At 42.3% G+C, this 24,001-nt stretch overlaps 2 protein-coding genes across 2 annotated transcripts in view; one reads left to right on the forward strand and one right to left on the reverse strand.

Moving 5' to 3' along the window:
- Positions 1-24,001, forward strand: part of LOC6504327 (neuronal acetylcholine receptor subunit alpha-7) — a 577,668-nt gene that overhangs the window by 366,268 nt on the left and 187,399 nt on the right. The gene's annotated exons all lie outside the window — the stretch shown is intronic.
- LOC116656398 lies at positions 17,928-20,455 on the reverse strand. Its single transcript, XM_032455948.2, has 2 exons — positions 20,111-20,455; positions 17,928-20,011 (listed from the first exon to the last, which is right to left on the reverse strand). The coding sequence occupies exon 2, from the start codon at positions 19,785-19,787 to the stop codon at positions 17,937-17,939; it is 1,851 nt and encodes a 616-aa protein (XP_032311839.1). The 5' UTR covers positions 19,788-20,011; positions 20,111-20,455; the 3' UTR covers positions 17,928-17,936.

The following is a 24,001-nucleotide window of genomic DNA, read 5'->3' on the forward strand; positions in this document are numbered from 1 at the left end:
CCTTAAAGTTGATCGCTCGCTCGGCGATCATAGTGATTTCGTGCAGGGCTGTTTCTGTTGATCGGCCCCTTTTGTAAGCATGTTGAGAGCATGAGATGTCCCTTGGGTTAATGGTTAGTTGGAGATGGAGACTCAAGAGTCTTTCCATAGTCTTAAGGAGGAAGGATGAAAGACGTCCTTAGTCTTTCTGAAGTCCTTAGGGGTGCAGTGGGATGAATTGCCCGCCTTGGGTATGAATACAACCTTCGTGCACAGCCACGCCTTTGGTAGCATACCAGTAGTGAAGACTGTACTGAAGATTTTCTTGATCCATTTCCTTAGGTTAATGGAACTGAGCCGGTATAATACCGTCTGGGCCCGGAGATGTGAAGGGCTTAAAGCTTTCTATTGCCCACTTAACATTTCTGTCAGTAAGTAAGTAGTTGAGTAAGCCGTGATTGCCCTTGCTACGCATCCCCTGGGTTGTTTCTTCCGATGAGCAACCCGGGAAGTGTGCGTTGACAAGGGTCTCCAGAGATTCCTGGCTTGAGGTAGTCCACCGCCCATCCGTGTTCTTAATATAACCTACGATGGGGGCTGTAGTAGAGAGAATCTTTCTTAGGCGGGCGGCCTCTGATGTCTCCTGGATATTGGTGCAGAAATTGGCCCAGGCAACCCTCTTTGCCTTTAGCAATTCTTTGTTATACCGCCTGAGTTCAGCTTTATAGGCCTCCCACGCGTCGTCGGTGTTGGTACGGTGCGCGTGGTAAAAGGCCCTACGTGCATTCCTTTTGAAGGGGGCGACGAGGTCCACCATGGAGGCTTCTTCGATCTGCTGCTACCTAATCTTTTTTTTGGGGCAGGCCCTGTGGTATGCTTTTGCGCTCGTCGCAGTAAGCTTTCCTACCATGGCGTTGAGCCCCTCGTAAGTCTCGATAATCTCTGAAGGTGGTTCACCTTGGGATCTATCCAGTATCTTTTTATAGAGCTCCCAGTTTGCCTTCCTAGGGTTTCGAATTGCTTGCTTGGTGAAGTTTTCAAAATTTACGGCTACCTCAATGTAGCGGTGGTCTGAAAAGGAGTGTTTGTCTAGGACTCTCCAGCTGGTGATTGCATCAGCCAGGGAGTGCGAGAATAATGTAATGTCAAGATCCTCTCTCCTGTTCTTGACAACGAAGGTGGGTTCTGAGCCTCTGTTACCCACTAGATCGAAGATTGACTCACCCCTCTCATTTATGTCCGTGCTTTCCCACTGACTGTGATTAGCGTTGGCATCGCAGCCTATTAGTAGGTCGATTTTCCTCCTCTCGATGTCTTCCACTAGCCGCCTAAGTAGCAAGTGCGGTGGGGGTTTGGTTATGACCCATATACGCCGAGCATATTCTTAGATGGCCGCCTTGGCCTTCAATCGATGCGGCTACATGATCTTCATTGCTGAAATTTGGTAGCAAGAAAATGTTAAGGCTCTTTTTTTGCGAGAATGCATGCTCGCTTTTTACCTGTTACATCGGCTGTGTACAGCCTGAAATCCGACGCCCCCAAACCGAGAATCCTGTCTTCATGGATCCAGGGTTCTTGGATAAGGGCCACGTCAGCTCCACTCTCTGCGAGATGGAGCAGGAGGGCGGCGGATGCCACCTTACTGTGATGGAGATTTATCTGCAGGAATGTCAGAGACATCCTTTAGATTTTCCACCACAGTACCCTCAGCCTCGGTGTCGGAGCCTAGCAATGAGTCGTCCTCCATGCCGACGCCCCCAAGAGCCCTTGCCAAGTCACTCTCCTCTGAGATGTACCCTTCCAGAATGTCCTTCTCCACATGTGACATTCCATCTGGGCGGACCTCTTCGGTCGGTTCCCCCAAGTCTAGCTCCTGTGCGTCCATCTCCAAGTCGATGCCTCCTGGCTTATTCTTCGCATCCGACTTGTAGATCCTCACTGCTACGTGCTCGAACCCGTACTTAATACGGCTACCAGCACCCTCCAGGATCCTAGCAGTCACCTCATTTAGAGTGAGGACGACCTGCCATCTTAGTCCCACTGCTTCCTCCACCTTGGCGACTCTCTAGTCCGCCGTAAGGAGTGTGGGATTGCACATTTTGAGCATGGCCAGTATGGTAGCAGGGTCCGCCGGCTTCTCTGTCATCCATACGCGGGCCCTCGGTTTGCTGGGGATCTTGTCCCAGTCCACCGCTTCCAGACTGGCTCCTGGATAAACCTCTCCAAGCGACGCAATCATGTGCTTGTAGAGGCTTACAGACCTCGCATCTTGGCACGCTATCACCTTGATGCTACCTTGGTACCACCCTGCGTCTTGGACCCACGAGTAGGCGGGAAGGGGTTCGTCCATCATGACATAGCCCACTTATCATGATAAGCCTGATTGAAACTGAGGGGTCGGCCGGTCCTCCAGAGTCGGAATATTAACGTCCGTGCACCCCCGGACATGCATCCCTCGGCATATACTGTTCCACCTTGGATTGGGGTAATTTGAGGAAGGGAGTGTTCTTCTCCCCGCCCGACTACGATTCGCCAGCGTCCTCGGCATAGACATGACCTTACCGGGACCTGTTACCAGCCGCCGTCACGTGGAGAGTATAGTCGCACTACCAGCGGTGTACACAGTTACGGCACATGAAATCATGCGTTTCTCCCCCTGTAGTACCCGTTGGCTGACGGCCAATCCTTATATAGGTAAGGTATAAAAGTTTCAGAGGTTGCGATCTTGTCTTCGGGACTCCGCTTTAGAGGCAGTCCGTTCCTTGGAAATCTCCGAGGAGAATTATGATGTCGCAGTGCAGCTTTTGGAGAATCGATTTAATAACCGTCGGTTAATATTTCAGGCTCATGTGAACGAGATTCTGGGCCTCAATCTATTGGAAGGTGACTCAGTGGCAGCGCTTCGAGGGCTGTCCGATAAGTTCAATGCCCAGTTCAATGAATAGCGTTGCAGGACTTTGGAGGCTATGCGACTCTACGTCATGTGGGAAGACGTAGAGTCGCAGATAACAGTAGAGAGAGATAACAGTTTATTATTACTAATACACCTGCCTCTGCTGTATATTATGCGGTGGGTGGTCCCATGTAGTTTCTGCATGCCCAAGATTTTTGTCATTGCCCCTCTAGAGCCGCCTTGGCGAGGCTAGGCGACTAGGTCTATATCGGAAATGTCTCCAAACTGGCCATTACCTGCGTGAGTGCCTCGCTGATAATTGTCGCAGTTGTGGGAGGAGGCATCACAGTCTGTTGCATTTTTTGGAGTTACAGTCTTCCAGCAGCCAGCCTTCTGCTGTGCCGTCTACATCAGCCGCAGCCGAGTGCGTCGAGCCAATAGGCGCTTCACCATCCACTGCTAATGCACTAGTTGCCCAGGGTCGCAGCAGTGGGATAGCCTTACTGGCCACAGCGAACATTCTCATTCGGAGTCGTTCAGGGGTTTTTATTCCATGCTGGGCTCTTTTGGATTCTGGATCGCAGGTGCACGTGATTACGTCCCGACTGGCTAGTCAGCTGCAGCTTTGTAGACGCAAATCGTACGTGGCAGTGTCGGGCATTGGCGACACTGGCTTCGCGACAGACGGATTAACTGTTGATGTGCTCCTAAGATCCTATTGCTCTGAATATTCGGCCCTCGTCAACGCTGTAATCGCCACCAACATCACGGACCTTCAGCCTAGTTTTAGCTTGGATGTCTCCAGCTGGAATATTCCGTCAAACCTCACTTTGGCTGATCACCAGTTCTTTCGACCGTAGCGGATCGATTAACTTATCGGAGCCAGTCTATTCTATGCTCTGCTGTGTGTTGGTCAAATCCAGCTGTCAGCTGGCCTACCGATGCTGCAGAAAACCCGGCTTGGATGGGTTGTGTGTGGCGGTGGGTCACATCTGGAGAGAAAATCGTTCGTAGCCACAGCCCGCAAGGACGTTGTGAGCTCAAGCCAGCTGGATGAGCGCTTAGAGTGTCTGCTCCGTAAATTTTGGGAAATCGAAGACTGCTCCGAGCCCATTGTGAAGTGGACGAAAGAGGAATTTGATTGCGAGTCGCATTTCGTGCAGAATTCTGCTCGGCTCGAGACAGGCGCCTACTCGGTGAAGCTGCCGTTGAAGGTCACCTCTGAGTCGCTAGGTGAGTACTCACGAGCCGTGCGGCAATTCCTCTCCCTCGAAAGGAAGCTTTGCCGTTAGCCTCTATTAAAGGATCAGTATGCTGCGTTCATAAAGAAGTATTTAGATTTTGGACCTGCCAGACAGTATTTCCTGCCACATCACTGCGTTTTGAAGGAGGACAGCTCAACAACCAAGCTCAGGGTTGTTTTTGATGGTTCGGCTGCCACTATGTCTGGGTATTCATTGAATGACGTTTTGTTGTCTGGTCCAGTTATCCAACCAAAGCTGCTGCACATTCTTCTAAGGTTTCGTTGCCATCGAGTGGCCATTACAGGAGATATTTGCAAAATGTACCGATGCGTCAGAGTTTTCCCCGAGGACAGCTATCTGCAGTGCATTTTTCCACCCAGGATGAGGTGCAGGTTTTTAAACTGGATACGGTCACTTATGGGACAAAGCCGGCCTCATTTTTATCTAGCAATGCATCAGTTGGCACAGGATGAGCAGTCTATGTTTCCAAAGGGTGCCGAAATTCTGCGTCGCGATTTTTATGTTGATGATCTAATTTCCGGAGGTGACTCCATAGAGGACACTACCAACATAATGGAGCAAACATCGGGGATCCCCGCCAAATGCCAATTTCTGTTGAGAAAGTGGTGCTCCAATGTTTCTGAAGTGCTTTCTGACGTACCTGAAGAGGATCGAGAGTCGTTCCTAAGGTTTGATGATGGACAGCTGATAGCGAGTGTCTTTCCTGCAGCGGTCTTTCTGGGCCCGATGGAAGGAGGATTATTTTTAGCCTTCTTCAGCAGCGCTCCAAATGGCGTGCGTCCGGCCCTGCCTTGGCGATTAACAATGTGGTGCTAGTCAAGGCATAAATTGAATCATATATAAATAAATGTAACATATATATATAAATGTAATAATTATAGTTTGGCATATAATCATTTTCTCATCGCTGTTGTTAGTCGCAAGCCGACTCTTCTCAGCCGCTCGGCTTTATTTTATCTTTGTCATTAAGTTAACGAGCTTTCGCCCGTCCTATGCTAAAAGGCGGGCCCTTTTGTACTCTTTATCTCGGTGCATACGCATTCTAAATCGAAGCTTTCTGTCAGTCCATTTCATATGCGAATAAATAAAAATTTTTATAACGTTGTGAAACAAATAATTACCTTTTTATTATTTTGGATAAAAGTCATTGAAAAATCTCAATGACCAAACAGTCACGTTTCACACAAGTAACTCTTTCGCTCTGCTGGCAACTCTGCTTTCGGTCAGCTGGCTGTGAATGAAGGATCAGTGCGAGGCTCTCAGTAATTTCACACATTCCGAGTTTGTAGCTCACAGGTCAATTAATTTCGCAGAGATTGAAATAAGTTCCAGATCCCAAATAAGCTAAGGTCATCCTCAAACATGAGGCCATTTCATAAGCAGCTGCCAGCTATTTTCAGCAGCTGGCAATTTTTGGGACCATTGACCTTGTCGTTTGTGGCTCAGCGCTTGACCAGAGGTTAAGTTAATTCCTAGTACCACGGTAACCACAGGCATGGAACTTGTTCCGTCCTGGCTATAGTTGAGGTCCCTCAAGGAGAAACGTTTTGGATGTTGTTTATAACCTTATTGTGAGTAGAGCCCCAAGGTCTCTCTCAAAGTTCCAAGGAATGAGTGGAGACGGGTGGATGCAGCCCTAGCAGCAAAATGTTTTGAACCAGGCCCCCCTCCTATCTGCAAAGACGTGGAGTGATTCCAAGACAAGGTGAAAGACCTGCGATGATAAGCGGTCCGCAGATATATACAAGATAGCGGCAGACGAGGTCTATGAGGGTGCCAAGCTCGTTGCGCTGAGCTGGCGTGACGTCCCACGCAGACCCATGCAAGGATTTGGATCCCGGCCTCCATAAAGGAACCTAGTCAGATCCTAACCGTGGTGCAAACTACATCTTCCCACGACGGACTAGCTTCCATTCTCGAACTTCAAGCAAATCCAGCCACTACCAAAGAGGAATTGGCCTCAGAGATAAAGGTTTCTGAAATTGAAGACGGATATAGTTCCGATGCGACGATGATTCGCAGGATGGCTGCGAATCGAGTCATCGACAGAGAGGTCGAAAAGGCCGCGATTACAAAGTTGGAGGGCAGCTGTCAGATGTTTTCACGCATTCTGCAGATAAACCTCCACCATTGAAATGCAGCCTCATCTGCATTGCTGCTCCATCTGGCTGAAGATGGAGCCGATATCGTCCTAGTCCAGGAACCATGGGAAGCAGGAGGAAGGGTTTTTGGACTAGCAACCTGAGATTACAAGCTACTAGTAGCTAGCTCTGAAGGTAAAATTAGAGCCTACATTTTTGCTAAAAATCACCATAGCATATTTTTGCCCCAAAGCTTGACATAGGCCTCATTATAGGATGCACTCCAACGCTCACCATAAACCACCAACGCTCCAACACAAACGACGGTGAGTCTCTTTTTATACCCTTGCAGAGGGTATTATAATTTTGGTCAAAAGTGTGCAGCGCAGTGAGGGAGAAATCTACGATTTCTATAAAGTATATATATTATTGATCAGGGTCACCTTCTGAATCGATATAAGCATGTCCGTATGTCCGTCTCTCTGTTTCTACGCAAACTAGTCTCTCAGTTTTAAGCCTATCGAGTTGAATCTTTGCACACGTCCTTCTCTTTTTTACTGGCAGTATATAAGTCGGAACGGGATCGGTCATCTATATCCTATAGCTGCCATATAACTGATTGATCGGAAATGCCATAACTTTTAAGTTAGAGGGTTGGGACTTTCCACACATGTTATATTTGGCCAAAATATCTTATGTACAAATTTCATCGACCGCCTAGAAAATTGATTCCATGGTGGAATTCTCACAATGATCGGCCAACTAAAATATACGATCCGATATATATAATAATATAAGCCAAACTGCAAGGGTATATAAACATCGGCTCCGTCCGAAGTTAGCTTTAATTGTTAATTTTATTATCGGGTCAAACCTTTTCCTGTGCAATGAGGGAGACCTGCGCACCTTTTTTATTGCAAATAGCAGGGAATCCATTGACCCGGTGCTAATATCGAAACAAGTACCCAGTAACTCTTTGGAAGGTCCTTGAAAAACACTCTTTTTCCGACTATAGGTTCATCGAAATATCTCATAATTTTAAAAGCACAGAACCAGCAGTTTTTAAAAACCATAGAAAAAACAAACTGGGCCATATACTATCAAATCTTATGAAACACTATTGCCCACAACCACAACCAACAAAATATCCAAAAACCGCTGAGAGTCTGAATACTCAGGTGCAAGTTGTCACTCAGGCCTCCAAAAATGCCCTTACAAGGGCATGTCCAAGAACAAAACCAAATAAGCGAAATAGACAGCCCTGGTAATCTACAGAGCTAGCAACCCTCCAGATGGCAAGCAGAACCCTGTTCAATCGCTATTTGGCTCTCAAAGCCTGCATATTTCGGGCCGAGGTTATAGCCATAAGTAAGGCACTAAAATACCTAAACATATGGGTAATTCTCCCGAAAGGTCAATCGCGACAAAAAAATTCAAAGTCAATAAAAGAATCCTTTTTTCACAAATTTTTATAGGGAACATATTAAATTTAACTAATTTAATAATATTTAGCATCTACTTATAACACATTTCGAAATATTTTAATCCAAAGTCTCAAATGTGCGAAAGTTTAGTTTTTAGCATTTCAGCGGCACAATTTGTTTTACATAATTTTCGTAAAGAGAGTTAAAATGCATTGATATTCACTATTTGTCATATCGGCTAATAACCAAAGATTACAACAATAATGTAAAAGAAACGATGCGATTGCTAATTACTAAGAATTTCTTATCAGATTATCAGTTTATTTCATTGTCACGTGCGACATTGAAAAAGAACATTTGTTATCAGTGCGTCGAAGAAATTTGTCGAATGACCATCAAAACTTGGGTCCAAATATAAAATTGGATATTTAGGTATTAAAAAAAATTTTTGTGAAATATAAGTAGTGCATTCGGTTAAAAACGTTTTTTAAGTTTGTCGCGTGCGACATGGTCAAAAAATTTTTTTATTTTAAAAATTCTTTTTTATTTTTTGTTTGCTTTTTATTAATGCAGATGAATGAAAAAAATAATAATAAAGTCAGCTGTAAGCGTTGGAGACAAAATTTAAAAAATAATGACACCAATTAAAAAAAATTTTATTATTATAATACATAAATTATATTACTTTCCTCCTTGTTTGTTAAGTTTGAAACCTAAATTAATTTTTTTTAGCTCTAAATTAATTCTTATTAAACTTAGAATCTCCAAATTCACGTTTTATTATTTTAAAAGAACAAAAACAACTAAAAAAAAATATGAGGGAAGAAACTGTCGCGTGCGACAGTGAATAAAATTGAATTGAAAAAAAACTACCAAATAATTTTAAGTGAAACAAAAAGAATTATTTAGATCAAGTAATAAATCACGTTTTGAAATTGATTGCAGACAAATTTTTCATCAGGTTTCGCTAAAATCAGCGTTTGAAATGGTTTTTGAAAAAGTAACTTCTGTTTTTTGTCGCGTGCGACAGCCCTAGTTTTTTTTGAATATTCTAAAAACAAAAAGTCTTCCAAAATTAATATTTGCACCAATTATACAACTTATCAAGACCTATTAGATTTAGATTTGTCAAAATAAAAAACAAGCTTAGCACATTGTTTTTTCCAGTTGGAATGCGTACGAATGTCGCGTTCGACATTAGAGAATTACCCATATACAACTCCGCACAAAAAGGAGTCAATATATACAGTGACAGCCAAGCGGCTATAAAATCGATCAACTCCAGCATCACCAGCATCTTAAAAATAGTCTCGGACTGTAGATCATCTCTCCACGAGATGGCCAACCACCGGGAACCGATGTACCAATAGCAAGCGAGAAAACCAGCTCTGCTGGGACTCCGTGCCCAACTGCCGGTTGGCCCCCCTCAGGGTGGAGAAACTGATAGACAGACCATAAGGGAAATTAGATACGGCCACGGTATTACAAGGAACCAAATACGGTCTAAGTGTGATGGTTGCTCCTATTGGAAGAAAGCGCCAGCCATCTAACCAAATTTCTAATTTAAAAAATTGCATTCCTTTTACTATAGCATAACTTAGAATAAGCCCATTTCATATACGATCGTTATCGATCGTTATATGAAAACGTTTCAACTAGCAAGTCGAAGAAATTCATTCTGTGATCAGCCATCTAACAAACAAGTTCACAAAACCTCTATACATGAGTGGACACCGTTGGAAAACTGTTCATAGGAAAATGACCACAATTACATTGGAACCTTATGAACACGAAAGTCCATACCCCAGCCAACTGGACAAGCAGTAACCGAAAAAATAGTTATTTTCAGTAGAATTCACGAATGCTCAACAGCCATCCTCAGCTGCAAAAAATGGATAGGACACAAATGGTGCATGTCACCCTACATTGTAAGGTACATGGTCAGACATATGCTTAGCAGCCGAATAAATAGACGCGTCGAATCAGATTTTCAATGTTTTTATTTTGTGTTTAATTTAACCCTAATTTATTCCAAATCACAACAAACGCAACCCAAGAGCTTTCGCAGAAGCTCTACCAAAGCTTCCCAAAGCACATACGCTACAAATAACAATAAACGCATGCGAAACTGGGAGACAAAACAAAGAAGAATACATGCCGATAACAACAGCTGCAGCTAAGCATATTATGATTATTTTACATGCATGTTTTGGTGGCTGCTTGGCCCAACAGATATATTAATGGAAAACGAAAAATACTGAAGGAATTAAACAAAAGCTCAGTTGCGCTCTCTTGCGAATTCGCCCTGCTTCGTCGCTATAGATAAGCTAGGCTTAAGTTTATAAATGAATACATTTCGAATTATAACGTACATCGATATTTTTTCGTCATTTTCAAAGTTATAATTACTTTGAAAAAAAAAGTTGTTTTGGTGCCGTTTTCACTGTTCACAATTGATGGACCTACCATCGCCGAAAGTAATGCATGTGCCCTTAAGTATTTTTCCTCATAGAATATGTTGACATTCTCCAGATCCACATAGCCATCTACTTCGTTGAGCACAGCTATTTCATCACATGGTGGAACATGGAAAGACTTCAATATATTTGGTGATGAAATGTGGCGCGTCATCAGCCCAAGCCAAGCTCCGTGTGATATTGGCCTTGAGTCTGGCGTGTCATTTTGTTAATGCTTGTAATTGCTCCATGCCGAGAAACAATTATGAATGAGAACCAATGCACAGAAATCTACAAAACAAATCCGGTTGCGAAGGACCAAACAATGATCCTCAACCGATGAGACGAATGAGCAGTGGACTGTAGAGTTTTATGTTCTTGTCAGTTGCGCTGTCTAATTGGTACTAAAGTTCCATTTGTGGAACTTAAAGATATGTGTGTGTGTGTACATGTTGTGGATTGTAAAGCTAATAGGTAGAGAAATTATAAGGATGACAATATGGGCGTTAGCCCATTAGTTATTATAAACTATGGATCAATAGTTCCTAAACAACCGGCGATCTGCCTTTTGCGTCCAGAACTAAGCTCTTTAGCATCTTTTTGAAGGGCAAAGCATTCCACCTCGGATGGGTGTAGCAGCTGTAAAAGGTAACACCATTAATGTTTGCTCGGACGAAGCCTTCGCAGGATGCCCTAATATCCTGAGGGGCAGTCTGCGTTGACCACAGAGCCATGCCCTTGCAGCTATTTGACAGCCATCTATTTCCTGGGATACTCTCTACGGTTCCGAGATGAGGACAACCTGTGTCTTCCCGTCTCTGTTCGCCTTAGGAGCGAGTGTGCTGTCTCGAAATGGTTGAGATTGAGCAGGGTGCATTTATTTTTCTTGATTCCGCCTTCCGACTACGTGCCCTGCATCCTTACTCGCAATCTTTGGTCATACAACTATCCTTGCCTCATCTCCGGGACATCAGTAAGCGATCGATGGCCCTCTGGCATTATTTCAACATTTGCCCAAGCTCCTGGCATCAAAAGCATTTGATGGCTCGGATCCTTTCCTCGAGCACCGCACCCAGCCTACCTTTACCCAACCTACTTCTAATGCTTTCTTGGCAAATCCTGCAGGCAAACTTATTATGGTTGTCTGCGTCTACCCAAACACCTTCCTGCATTCGATCTATATATTCTGAGACAGAGAGCGCACTTCCACCTGGTCTTCGATTATGCTCTTCAGGATGAAATGCGATCCTTTATGCGACAGACAAAGAGTGGGCTTAATGAGGTAATAGTTGGTGTTATGCTATCAGAGTTTTGATAGCGGCCGAATTCAATAGACAAAGTTCAATTTTTATTTTCAATATATTTATTATGCGTCAATTTAACCCCACAACAAATGCCACGACCGATCCAAAACCAAAGCTCCCAAAGTGCATGCGCTACAAAAGAACAACAAAGCGCATGCGAATCTGGGAGAATAAAAGAATATAGAACAGCTGATAATGGGCAATTAGTGAACCACTGCGGTTAGTTACACTGAGAGAATTAATTAGTAATATTAGTTAGTTGGTTTCATCGATAAACTTTGTGCACTGGATTCTCAATTCAATAGCCTTGAGCTTTTGAATGAGCCTCCTAAATGTAAAAAATCCGTTACTGCGGATATTGCAGCTCTAGAAATCGATAGCCTGATCCACCCGCAATCATGAAACCGTTTATATCCCTTGCCACCCTAAAAGCATAATTGGTAATCACTTTTAACCCATAATGCGGGCATGTTTGAAATATTCCAAGGTCAAATAAACTGTGTCAGAAATTCTTAAGTTTAGCTACTTGACTAATGTTTTGCATCTGATTCGGATGAAATCACCTTTTCCAGACTTTTGCCTCTTTCAACCCCAGAAGATCCATATCATCCCAAGCTAAAGGTTTCAATCAAAACCTTTTTTTACCTACCTTTTTTACCTACCTAGACCATAAGTATCCCAGTGTGGCAAATAAAATTTACGGTTTTCGTTAGGCTGATTTTCATAAACTTAATAACTTAATTAATAAATTTTATTTAGATTATTATATGATGTAATTAATACATCACTAATATTTGTGAAATATTACTTGACTCAAGTATTTTTTCTTATTTTTTGGGCATTTTTTAAATTTGAAAATTTGCATCCAAATGATTGAGGCATATTCCAGCCTCTATTGGACAATTAAAACATAAATGCTGAGCTCACAAATTGGTCCGAGTGCCTCTTCATACCGCAGGATGTCAAGTTGATGCTATAACATAGACTTCTCTTAAGCCTTTGACAAAGTTTGTCATTCTGCCTTACCGGCTAAACTATTGAGATTAGGTGTTCACTCACCGTTCCACGTTACTAATGGTGATGACATTTCAAGCCCCTTCATCGCCTCATCTGGCTTTCTAAAATGCAACTTTTTATATTTTTTCTCCTCTTGATTAACTTCGCATTTTTCTTTTTTTTGCTTTCTTTATGTCAACTACTTTTTGTATATGGATTACCTTAAAATCTCTAAGGCCATGAGCTGCATTGCTCGGCCTTTTCCTTGCCCAATTTTTTTTTGTAGATGATGCATTTGATACAGTTGTTGATGACCTTAGCCACCTTTCCTTTCAAATGTGGAATCCAATAGTTTTGTTGGATAGAATGCATTGTTTTCTGAGTATCAAAATGGCCAACTTTGTGTGCTTCTGTGATGACCTCCTTTTCCATAATCTTTGGGACTACAAGCACATCAGTGCCTTCGACTGATCTGTACAATAGACATCCTTTGATTTTGAAATTTTTATGAGGTCGGCTGGATAAAATTTCTAAAATCGCTTTGATCATGGTATCATCGTGCTGCGCTTTCTGCAGTCTGGCAGAAACTTCTGCAGAGACCATCATTATCTGATGTGGGTAGCGGCTTAAACAATCAACGTGCTTCAATCGGGTGCCAGGCCTGTGTTCCACATCGAAATCGCACTGCTCCATGTATACAATCCATTCTGCCACGTCACGCTTCTTAAGGGTTAGCTTGAAAGCGGCACAGTCGATAATCAGTTTGAATGAAATGCCTAGTAGGTATTGGCGAAACTTTTTAAAAGCCAAATACACTGCTTTTGCCTCTATCACCAAACCCATCCTTCGAGGCATCCGTGTGGAGCTCTGTTCTGGCATCTCTATTATAAATTCTTAGAACAGGCTTCGAGATAAGTGCATCCTTCAATTCTTTCAGCGACTTTAACTCGGCATACACCGTTCGGAACAACATGTTTGCACAAAAGGTTTGTCAGCGGCTTTGCGATCTGGGAATATCCTCGAATGAACTTGCGAAAAAACCCAGTGAGACCCAGAAAAGACTGCAGAGCTTTAATATTCTGCGGCACTGGACATTTTTCGACTGCTTTTGTTTTTTCTGTTTCCGGCTTGATTTTGCCTTCTTCAATTACATGGCCGAGAAAATGGATTTTCGTCTGGAGAAAATGACACTTCTTCCATTTTATCTTTAGGCCATACTCTGCTGACTTCTTGAACACGCTCTCCATTTTCCTCAGACATTCGTCCGCTGTCACTGCATGTAGATTATATCATCCATATACAGATCCAAAACATCATCGTTCATTAGCTTTTGGAAAAAATGGTTGACAAAACGAATAAAACCCGCTGCAGAATTGCGAAGCCCAAATGGTGCTTTGTTGAATTCAAAAAGGCCCTCCTTTGTAATGAAAGCGGTGCTATTTTCTTCGACCGTCACATGGAAAAACCCGTTTTCCAAATTCATGACTGTGAAGAACTTGGCCCTCTGCAGCTTTTCCAGCACGTTGTCAATAACAGGTACCGGGAAGAAATCTTTAAGTACCATTTTGTTGAGCTGCCGGTAGTCGACACAAATGCGGTTGCTTCCATCCTTCTTTTTGACAACAACTATGCGGCTGGCAAAATTAGACGTTGACTGCCGAATTACGCCTGTATCAAGCCACTTCTTGACTTGAAGTTTTACCGCTTGTGCCTCGTAGGCAGCGATACAGCTGGGTGCCTGCCGAAAAGGCATAATGTTATTATCCGGAACGATCTTGAGCTCTTTAACAGCGGAGGAGTTTTTATATCAGTGTTGGTCTCAATAACATTTAGAATACTTAGCTGATTTGATTCCACAGTTTCCTCCCCAGCAGGGGGAGAAAACTCGAAGGCGGCTGCTGTCATCTTTACTCGAAACTTTGCCACAAAGTCGTATTCTAGTAAGGCATCATAGACCGTGGCATTTTCCGGCACGACCTGGAACATGTGTGTAAGCTTCATTTCGTCGATTTTGGCCTCTGCATTGAATTGATCAAGCGAGCGCGTCACGCCATTTCACAGACCTCGTAGGGTAGAGACATTATGCTGTAGATTAACACGACCACGGCTTCTTTAATGATTGAGACGTCAGCTCCAGTATCCACTAGAGCTTCCACCCAGATGTCACCGATGCACAACTTTTTAAGTCGACGTTCCTTATAGGCAATTTTTATTTTTGGTGCTGTACCACAGTTTTTCGCCATGTGCCCGCTTTCGTTGCAACGAAGCACTTAACCTCACTTTTGCAGTCTTTTCGAATGTGATCTTGGGCGCCACAATTAAAACAATGCTGCTTTTTCTCAAAATTTGCCTGTGCGCTTTATTTACTTTTATTCGGCTGAATTTGTCGTTTCTCCTCTTTCTCATAGGTTTGATTACTTTCAAACACTTCGTACTTTTCTCTCAGTTCTTTAAATGATGAACAGCCGTAAAGCGTAAATTTGAAGTCACTTTTGACATTCAGAACATCTACCACATATTTTATAACTGATTCTGTGTCTAAGACTCCACGCGCAGCAATGCGTTTCATTTGAAGAAGGTAATTCTAAGTAAGAATGAAAACTTTCGTTTTTGAGCTTCACACGCTCCACCAATTGCTTGTTTATTTCGGCGCTGCCTACTTTTACTCTAGAAAATTCATTAATCAACATTTTCCGCAATGTATCGTATTCATACACAATTGCCGACTCCAAAAATAGTGCGGCTGTATGGGTCATCTTGATCAGATATCTTTTTTTTGTTGTAGAAATAAAGACAAGAACAATTATTTGCTTTTGAATTTGCTCACGAGTGAAGTGCTTTTTATTAATTCTATTTTTTGTATCTTCATAACTTGTAATAAAAAATATGATGGCCAACGCAATTCATTCGCACGCCTACATAATTGAATATATGGTCAAATTGGCCTAGGACATAAGACCTAGGAATTCGTATTCTTCCATAAATTAAAAATATTTTTTTTTTTAAGTTCGGATCTCGAGATAATCTTCTCTTGAGCGACAGAAAACGGCGTTTGGCTATTTCGAATGAGTTTGCTAAAAACGCTTGGATCCGACTTAAAAGGTAGTCTGACTTCACTTCAAGACAGTATTCTAGTAGTCTGTCGATAATGTTCCTCATACAACTCATCTTCTGGCGACAACATCTTTTTAGAAGATGGAACTTCTTCCAATGACCAGAATTTTTTTAAATTGTAGTCTATTGATTCCAATATTTCTTCCTGGAAATTCAGGCTAGAGACCGCTTGTAGAGGATTCAAGGAATTTGCCATATATTCCAAGGACCGTTTTTTGCAGTATGAGAATGTTTGGACCTTGATTTATTTGGCCAACGCACAAAAGGTTACAAAAATGACTCAGCTCCGATTAACATATCTATCCGTTGAGGTTTATAAAAATATGGGTCTGCTAATGGCAAGCTCTTTTCCAAAATCCAAAAGTCGAATGGAAACTCACTACCATTGATTTTCGACTTCACCACGGTGTGTATCTTTTTCTTTACTTGTGAATTGGATTGAAATCGCGGCAACATAGCGGCAATTCCTCAGAATCCAGTGACTCTTACCATTTTTACTGGATAGTAACTGGATCTACGCTACTCAAAACTAAATATATAATCATTGAGTTTGCAATTTTAGTGTCATCTTTTATAGATAATAATGATCCTTAAATCGATGGCACAGTGTCATTTAGACCCCTCAACGACGACGCAGACGCAGATTCGTTATCATAGACTCTTTTTAGATTTATACAATTTTTGAACTCCGAATAATTTTCGCTGAATTTTGGCAGTGCCAAACTGGAAAGTCGAACTCGAGTTGGGGCTGCAGAAATTGCAGTAGCTGGGCGGGAGTCTTCATCTGAATTGTAGGCATTACATAAGGACATAATCCTTGCTTTGGTTGTTATTGTTAATTCTTCCAACTCGGCTCCAAATTCATCCATTTCATCTAATTGCTCGATCTGGTCTTGCAACTCATTTGCTTTAGAAATTGTGTCATGTAAAACCTGAAGACTGTACTCTGTACTCTCGGTCTATTCTAGAGGAAATGATCCAGCTTCCAAACTTTCCTCTAACCGGTGAATGCTTTTTACTAACACATTTAATCTTCTTTTTAAATCATTAAGGGTTGTGAAATTAGGTTTGGGATTATTTTGCATTTTGCATATAAAAATTATTTCTTTTCTAACAAGAAAGGAAAGCTAACTTCGGGCGGAGCCGAAGTTGATATACCCTTTCAGTTAAGGTTTGTGCCATTTTCGATCGATATTTTGGCTAAATATACCATGTGTGGCAAGTCTCAACCCTATAACCTAAAATTTATGGCATTTCCGATCAATTAGTTTGAAGCTATATGCTGCAAATAAATATAACCACGTTTGTTAATAACTATTAATATTTATTAAAGATAGGGTGGATACAAAGATTTGGTTTAATGTCTAGGTTGTGAAAAATAAGACTTCTTTAAGAGTGAAGCTTATTGTTTGTCGTTCCTTTCGATGACTTCAAATGGACCGTCGTATGGAGGTTGAAGTGAAGTGCGTACGGCATTATTTCGTAGGAATACATGTGAGGTGGTTTCCAATTCCTTAAATATAAATGGTTTGGAGGTGTCACGATGAGCTGTTTGCGCTGGACGGATCTCTTGCATGATTTTTTCCAATTCTTTGGCATATTCCGTTTTGGATTGTATTTTGTTTGATTAATGGAAAAACTCTCCGGCAACCTAAGCGTAGTTCCGTATACTAGCTGTGCGGGTGTTGCTTGAATATCAGGTTTGTAAGCTGCGCGAAGTCCTAAAAGAATTATTGGTAGTTTCTGTGGCCAATTCGCCTGGTTTTTGCACATGATGGCAGCTTTTAGTATTCGATGCCAGCGTTCGATGATTCTGTTTGCTTGTCGATGGTATGCGGTTGTACGTAGGTGATCGATTCCCAGTAGCCTTGATAATTCATTGAATAGCCTCGATTCGAATTGTCTGCCTTGATCCGTTGTGATTCGAGCCATTATGCCAAATCTGGAGATCCAGGAGAGAATGAGGGCGGATGCTACGGTATCGGCTTGCATGTCTTCAATAGCGATGGCTTCTGGACACCTCGTGTACCTGTCTATAATGGTGAGGCAGAATCTGTACGGGCCAGATTGTGGTAGTGGTCCAATAAGATCCAGATTGCACTGTGGGCAAAAATCCCGTTTTTGGTGCATAAACTCTAGTTTATAAGATATTGACTTGAAACTTTTTTGTTGTATTATTTTAACTAAAACAAAATTTTGGTTTTTGTTTTTTTTTTAATTTGCGTACCGCTCAGTGGTTAAAAATTCACTTTTATTTAAGAAATTGTTACAAATTATAATTTGAATCACATTTGGTATTACATTATAGAAAAATAAAATTAAAATCTGTTACGTATTTAGAATCTATTCTACAAACACTGAAAAAAAATTGGATAACATTTTTTTAATAACTTAAAAATTTTAACTTACTCTTTTCCTTGTGTTTTAGTTTTCAATATCGTCTGGTACCTCTTCCTCTAATTCGATTTCAAAAGTGTCACTTACATCATCGTTGCCATTTTCTTCATCTGTGTCTTCTGCGCACGAGTTTTGGGATGTACTTCCGTTTTTGTGGCCAACACCTGGGGATATGATTGGCGAATCCAAAAGATCGACAACCTCTGCTGGCAGAGGCATCCTGTTGGTTTTTGTGAACCAAGAACTAGACAGTAAAGGATCAGACGAATCCATAGCTCTGTGAAAGACATCTGACATATTGTCAATCCGGCTACATTTTCTGGCATGATTTTGCCGGTCAGCCTTGAAAAGCTTGTGTCTTGCTTCTGATGCACTTTCTGCTAAGGAGCCAACAGGAACAATTGATTTTTCAATGATAATGTATCCATGTACTAAAATTTTGTGTACTGTTGGCGACATGGGGTACCAAAAATAATTGCTCCTATATATAGTAAAAGTTTCAAAACAGAATAATTTGAACTTTTCTGAATTTATAGGGTAATGACAATTTATGGCTATCAAAATTATATGTAGGCGCTGAATCAAATTGTGATCTATTCCTAGTATAGAGGACAATAATTTTGGGTTGGAGAATGCCCGCCTCGCCGTATTTCCGTCATTTGTATTGCCACTGCCATTTTGTCTCGGCTTGTCCACATGAAGCCCCATATCTTTCCAAAACGCTGCTTGAACTTTATATTTTCGTGCCTCCAATTCGATTTTGTCATTTCCCTTAACATGCCACTTTCTAAGCTCAATTCTGTATGATATTTTAAGCAAGAATTCAAAAAAGCGAATCCATGCATGAAGGGAACTTAATCCATACTGATCCGTATGTGGCTTCATAACAAATATTTTGGAATAAAAATCACTTGTAGTAAGAAGCTGGGTGGGCTTTGCCCCACACATTGGACACGACTGGCAGGAATTTGTTCCTGTTAATATATTTAAGACCTTGCCGTCTATAAGTGTTAGGTGCCCATCGAATTTTACAAAAATTGCATTCGATTGAAAAGCATGCACGTATAAATCCAGGTTTTTAATCTGATTGTCCAAGTTTTCTTTTTCTTCTAATATAAGAGACGTTGTTTCCTTTAAGTATGCTATTTTTAGAGGACGGCAAAATCGTATGGACTGAGGCGATTTATTTAACCAAATGACTCTTTGTTTTTGATCTATCATTTTTATGGGAATAATTGATGTAACAAATAGAGAATCATCTAAAGATTGAGACTCTGCGATGCTTAATTTTTGTTTGTATAAACTGTGACCAGTAGACCCATCAAACCCATAGCTAAAAATAAGAGTACACTGAGTAACATCTGAAAGTATTTCACAAACTTCCTTTTGCATCAGTAATATTCTTGAAGCGGTATGGTTCAATAAGTTTTGCATGGAAACTTTTGCTTCATTTTCGGTGCATTCTATTCCAGCAGGTCTACATTTTAATTTCTCCTCGGCTATTTTCGAATAAGAGGGGTAAATGTCGCAGCCATGTTGTTTACTAAGTTGTTTTACATTTATGTATTGCTGCTTAGTAAACCCATTTTCCATAAAAAAAGCGAATGCCTTTTCAGGAGTAATTGGACTCGGAGCCAGCAATCCAGTTCTATCAGATTTTTTTATAACTTCATTTTCAGTTGATTTTCTGGCAGAAATGTTAGCAGCGTGTAGTAACAAAGGGGTTGAATTTTGATTTTCTATCGCAAGTTCAGATGCCAGCTTTATTTTGAGTCGTTTACCAGCAGCTTCATATGTCAATTTCGGACGACCACCTTTCTTCTGTGGGGATTCATTTATATCAAAAAGTCGTATAGTCATATTGCCGGCTAGCCACATGGCGTGTTTTTGTCTAAATCGCTTTATGTTTCGGCAGCATCGTGGCAAATGTTTATTAATGTAATTAATAAAGTTAGTAATTTTATTTGATATTTTTTGGTTTATTGTTTCGATTTGATGATCGTCATTCAATTTGTCGAATATGTAAGTCTCCAAGGCTTCTCGCGAGCGTTTGTTGCTTTCCCAAATTGCAAGAAGAGCCCCGTGACCAAACACATATGTGCCTGGATAAACGCAAGTTTACCAAAAAGGAGCAAAAAGGAGCAAAAATGGTTAATTGTATGACAACAAGGACACTTTTGTAGTTAATTTCTCGTTCTTACTCTTTTGCAAGGCTGTGCCATTAATAAGTTATTCTCCACAAAACACAAACACAATTGTTAGTTCAAATCTAAAAAGATACACATATAAAACAGTTCACAGTTGGACAACAAGACATATAACAACAAATGTTTAAGCTAATTTGCATTAATAATTACCTTCGCAAGGAATTTCCATTTTTAGATTTTTAAAACTTTTTTTTCACACAAAGCAGCAAGCACTCAAAGTTTACCAGTTTTTCGCGCCAATTTAACAACATTGCAGGGTCTCTCAAGCAGCTAAATTTGTTTGAGTGGCAACACTACAGGGTTGCCACCAAAAATGTTTTGAAAGCGGGTTTTTTCAAATGAAGATATCTAGATTCGATTAGTATGGGTCATTCATAAAAATTAATTAGGAAAAAAAATAGGTTTATGCACCAAAATCGGATTTTTTACCCATTGTGGATTGATGTGCTCTAATCATTGGTTGGGTAGTGTGAAGTGTTGAAGAGGAGAGCGAACGTGACGGGTGATTTTTGATCTTTGGCAAGGAATGCAGTGTTTTACGAACTCGGAGATTTCTTTGTGCATGGAGGGCCAAACGAATCGTTTTCTTAAAAGTTTTATAGTTGCCTTAACTCCACCGTGTGCAATGTTGTGTAGCTTCTCAATGATTTTGTTTCTAAGCGGCTGTGGTATGAAAGGCCGAACGCTAAAAGAAGATACATCGCAAATTAGTGAGTGATGTGTATGAGGAATATTTACTGCTTTTAACTGAAGCGAGCTGGTGTTGGAATTGAGTAGTTTTTGGAGTTCTGGGCAGCGTAATTGCGCATCGCATATTTATAAAATTAATGCAATTGTCTCCGATGGCTTTGATGTGTTATAGATGTGGTGAATTGTCCTATGAAATCCAATTGGCGAAGTTGCCGCGGGGATGCTTTTTCGGGTTTTTGATCGAAGGCGTATACTAAGGGTTTGTGGTCTGTACGGATGTGAAAAACCCTGCCTTCCAGCATGTGACGGAAATTATTTTATTTATTTAGTTTTATTCCGAGGTAAATTGCTAGGAGTTCCCGATCGTATGTGCTATATTTTCGTTGTGTTTCTGAGAGCTTAATGCTGAAGAATCCCATTGGTTGGTATTCCGAGTTGATGACTTGATGTAGAACCGCTCCCACTGCTATGTTGCTCGCGTCTGTGCTTAGCGAGAGGTTTGGATGCAGAATGTGCCAATAGTGCAGCTTGTGCTAAAGAATTTTTGCAACTGTTGAATTTGTCGATTGTTTCTGTTGTCCAGTTGGGTGGAATCGTTTTTCTTATTGCCTGGTATAAGCTGCACCAGTGGAGCTTGATGTTGAATAGCATTGGGGAGGAATCGTCTAAAAAAGTTGATCATTGCGTGGAATCTTCGTAATTCTTTGGCCACCTCGGGTAAGGGGAAATTTGTAATGGCTTTTACCTTGGTTTGTAGAGGTTTAAGACCCTGGTGGATAATTTGATGTCCTAAGAACTCAATTGATTCTTTTCCGAAACTACATTTTCTGGGGCTTATCGTGAGATTGTACTCTTGCAGTTTCTCGAAAACTTGGCGCAGATGGATATGATGTTGTTGTATGTTGGCCGATGCGACGGCTATCTCGTCGACGTAAACAAAGACAAAGTCTAAATCTCTGAATGCTGTATGCATATAGCGTTGAAAGGTTTGAGCTGCGTTCATCACAGTCCAAATGTCATGTGTGTGAATTCAAACAGATCAAATGGAGTTGTTATAACCGTTTTAGGGATGTCTTTAGGTTCTATTGGGATTTGATTGTATGCGCGGTTAAGATCGATCTAGGAGAAAGTAGTTTTTCCATAGAACACGTGTGTGTTTTTTTTTTTTTTTTTTATATTCGTATTTTATTTATTTTCTCTTAAATTTATCCTACCAATTATTTACATTACTATAAATTCAAGTTATTAAGGGGGCTAGAGGCACTTGATGCTGTTGTGTTGGACGGTACGGCCGTAAAGCAATGCTTTGCCCAACTCCTGCAGCTTAGTCCTCCCCCCGTTATGCACCCTCTCCAGGGCTCTCAGCTCCTTCAAGACCTTCGCCACAAACTTGGCTGTGGCTTCCCATTTGCGCCCCGACTCCATCATCAGTGGCACCATTCACCCTGGTGAGAAGATCTCCTCCAGGCTCTCCTCCAGGTTGATGCGCTCCTCGTCGAAGCGCCGACAGTCGAAGAGGACATGGTAGGCGTCTTCCATGACCCCCCTGCCACATGAGGGGCAGCCATCCTCTCGTTCGTGCCCGAAACGCTTCAAATAGCTTATTAAGCACCCGTGTCCGCTAAGGGCCTGGGTCATGTAAAAATCCACCTCGCCGTGCTTTCTTCCGGTCCATATGCCCACTTCCGGAATGAGCCTATGCGTCCAACGTCCCTTTGTGGAGTTTGCCCATAAGTTCTGCCAGTTGGCCGGCTTCTGGCTCTCGCCGCTAACTTCCTAGCCGACGCCGACGTGGTTTCGTCCTGCGCCGTCTCGGCCTCTCCCGGACCAGTTCCCTTAGCAGAATGAGACCGGCGATCACGAGTGCCGCGTCGTCCGACACTTACCACGCTGGTGATCGCTTACGCCTTTCCTGCCCCGGGCCTCTAATGTTGAGCAGCATGCGTGAGAGTGCCCTTATCGACTCACTAGCCCTCTTGTGAGCCTACTCCAGGTGCTCCCGGAATGAGAGCCTCGTTTCCAGCATCACTCGGAGGTATTTAATGGCTCTCTTTGTGGTGATGGCCACTCCTCCTACTCGGACCGTCGCCGTTTCCACTTTTTTACGGCTCGAGATTAGCACTGCCTCCGTCTTGTGCGGTGCCAATTGTAGTCCGACGGTGGACAGCCAAGCCTCCACTTTTTCGATCGCACGGTTCGCAGTAGCTTCCACCTCCCCGACTGTCTTCGCCACGACCACCACTGCAACGTTATCGGCGAATCCAATTACGGATGTTCCCTCGGCCATTGGAATCCGAAGAACACCATCATACATTGCGTTCCAGAGCAGTGGCCCGAGCACTGAGACTTGGGGCACTCCGGCGGTGACCTCGCGCTCTTTGCGTCCCTCGTTCGTGTCAAATAGAAGGGATCTATTGCTCAGGTAGCTATCCACTATCCTAGGAGGTATCGAGGTATGCTCATCCTCGCCAGCGCCTCTAACGTCCGCGACCAGTTTGCTGAGTTAAAGGCGTACTTTTTGGTGCCCCCTTCCCACCGAGTGTCTTGAACAGCGCTTGCTGCCAGGTACCAACACAGTTGTTGTGACGATCTATCGTTAGAAGGTGCATTGTTGCAGTAATAATTTTGGGGTCGCTGATTATTTCTGCCACACGCTTGATTGTGATTTAGTAACTGTCCCAGTTTGTTGTTAATCTGCTGCAGAGCCTTGTCGTTATCGTCGAGTCTTATGGTCAGCGTTATGACGCGTTCTTCTTGATGAGACTGCTGTTGTTTGTTTTTTGAAAAAGCATATACGTGGTCAGCCGCATCGTCGTTTAAGGAATCCATAACTGCATCGGCTGCTTTTGCCAGTTGTGAGAGTTTGGTCTGCGGTGAGCTTCCTATCATGCCGACAATTACCGCGCGCACGGGAGGAGGCAAACGTTTGATCCAGTAGCGTCGTACTACTGATTCGTCGCAGGTTGCCTTGGTTTGCTGCAGTTGGCAGAGTAAGTGGCTTGGGCGGCTGTCGCCGAGCTGAATTCCAGTTGCAAGTCTGTCCAAACGTACCATTTCCGAATCCGTAAACTTTGAAAGGATCGCTTCCTTTAAGGTGGAATAAGGGGCATTTTCGGGTGGATTGTTCACAAGATCGTGTACTTGTTCCAGGTATTTGGGGTCTGCGTAGGCGATAACTGCAGCGAACTTTTCCTG

Source organism: Drosophila ananassae, chromosome XL (assembly GCF_017639315.1).
Source record: "Drosophila ananassae strain 14024-0371.13 chromosome XL, ASM1763931v2, whole genome shotgun sequence".
NCBI classification, from domain to species: Eukaryota; Metazoa; Arthropoda; class Insecta; order Diptera; family Drosophilidae; genus Drosophila; species Drosophila ananassae.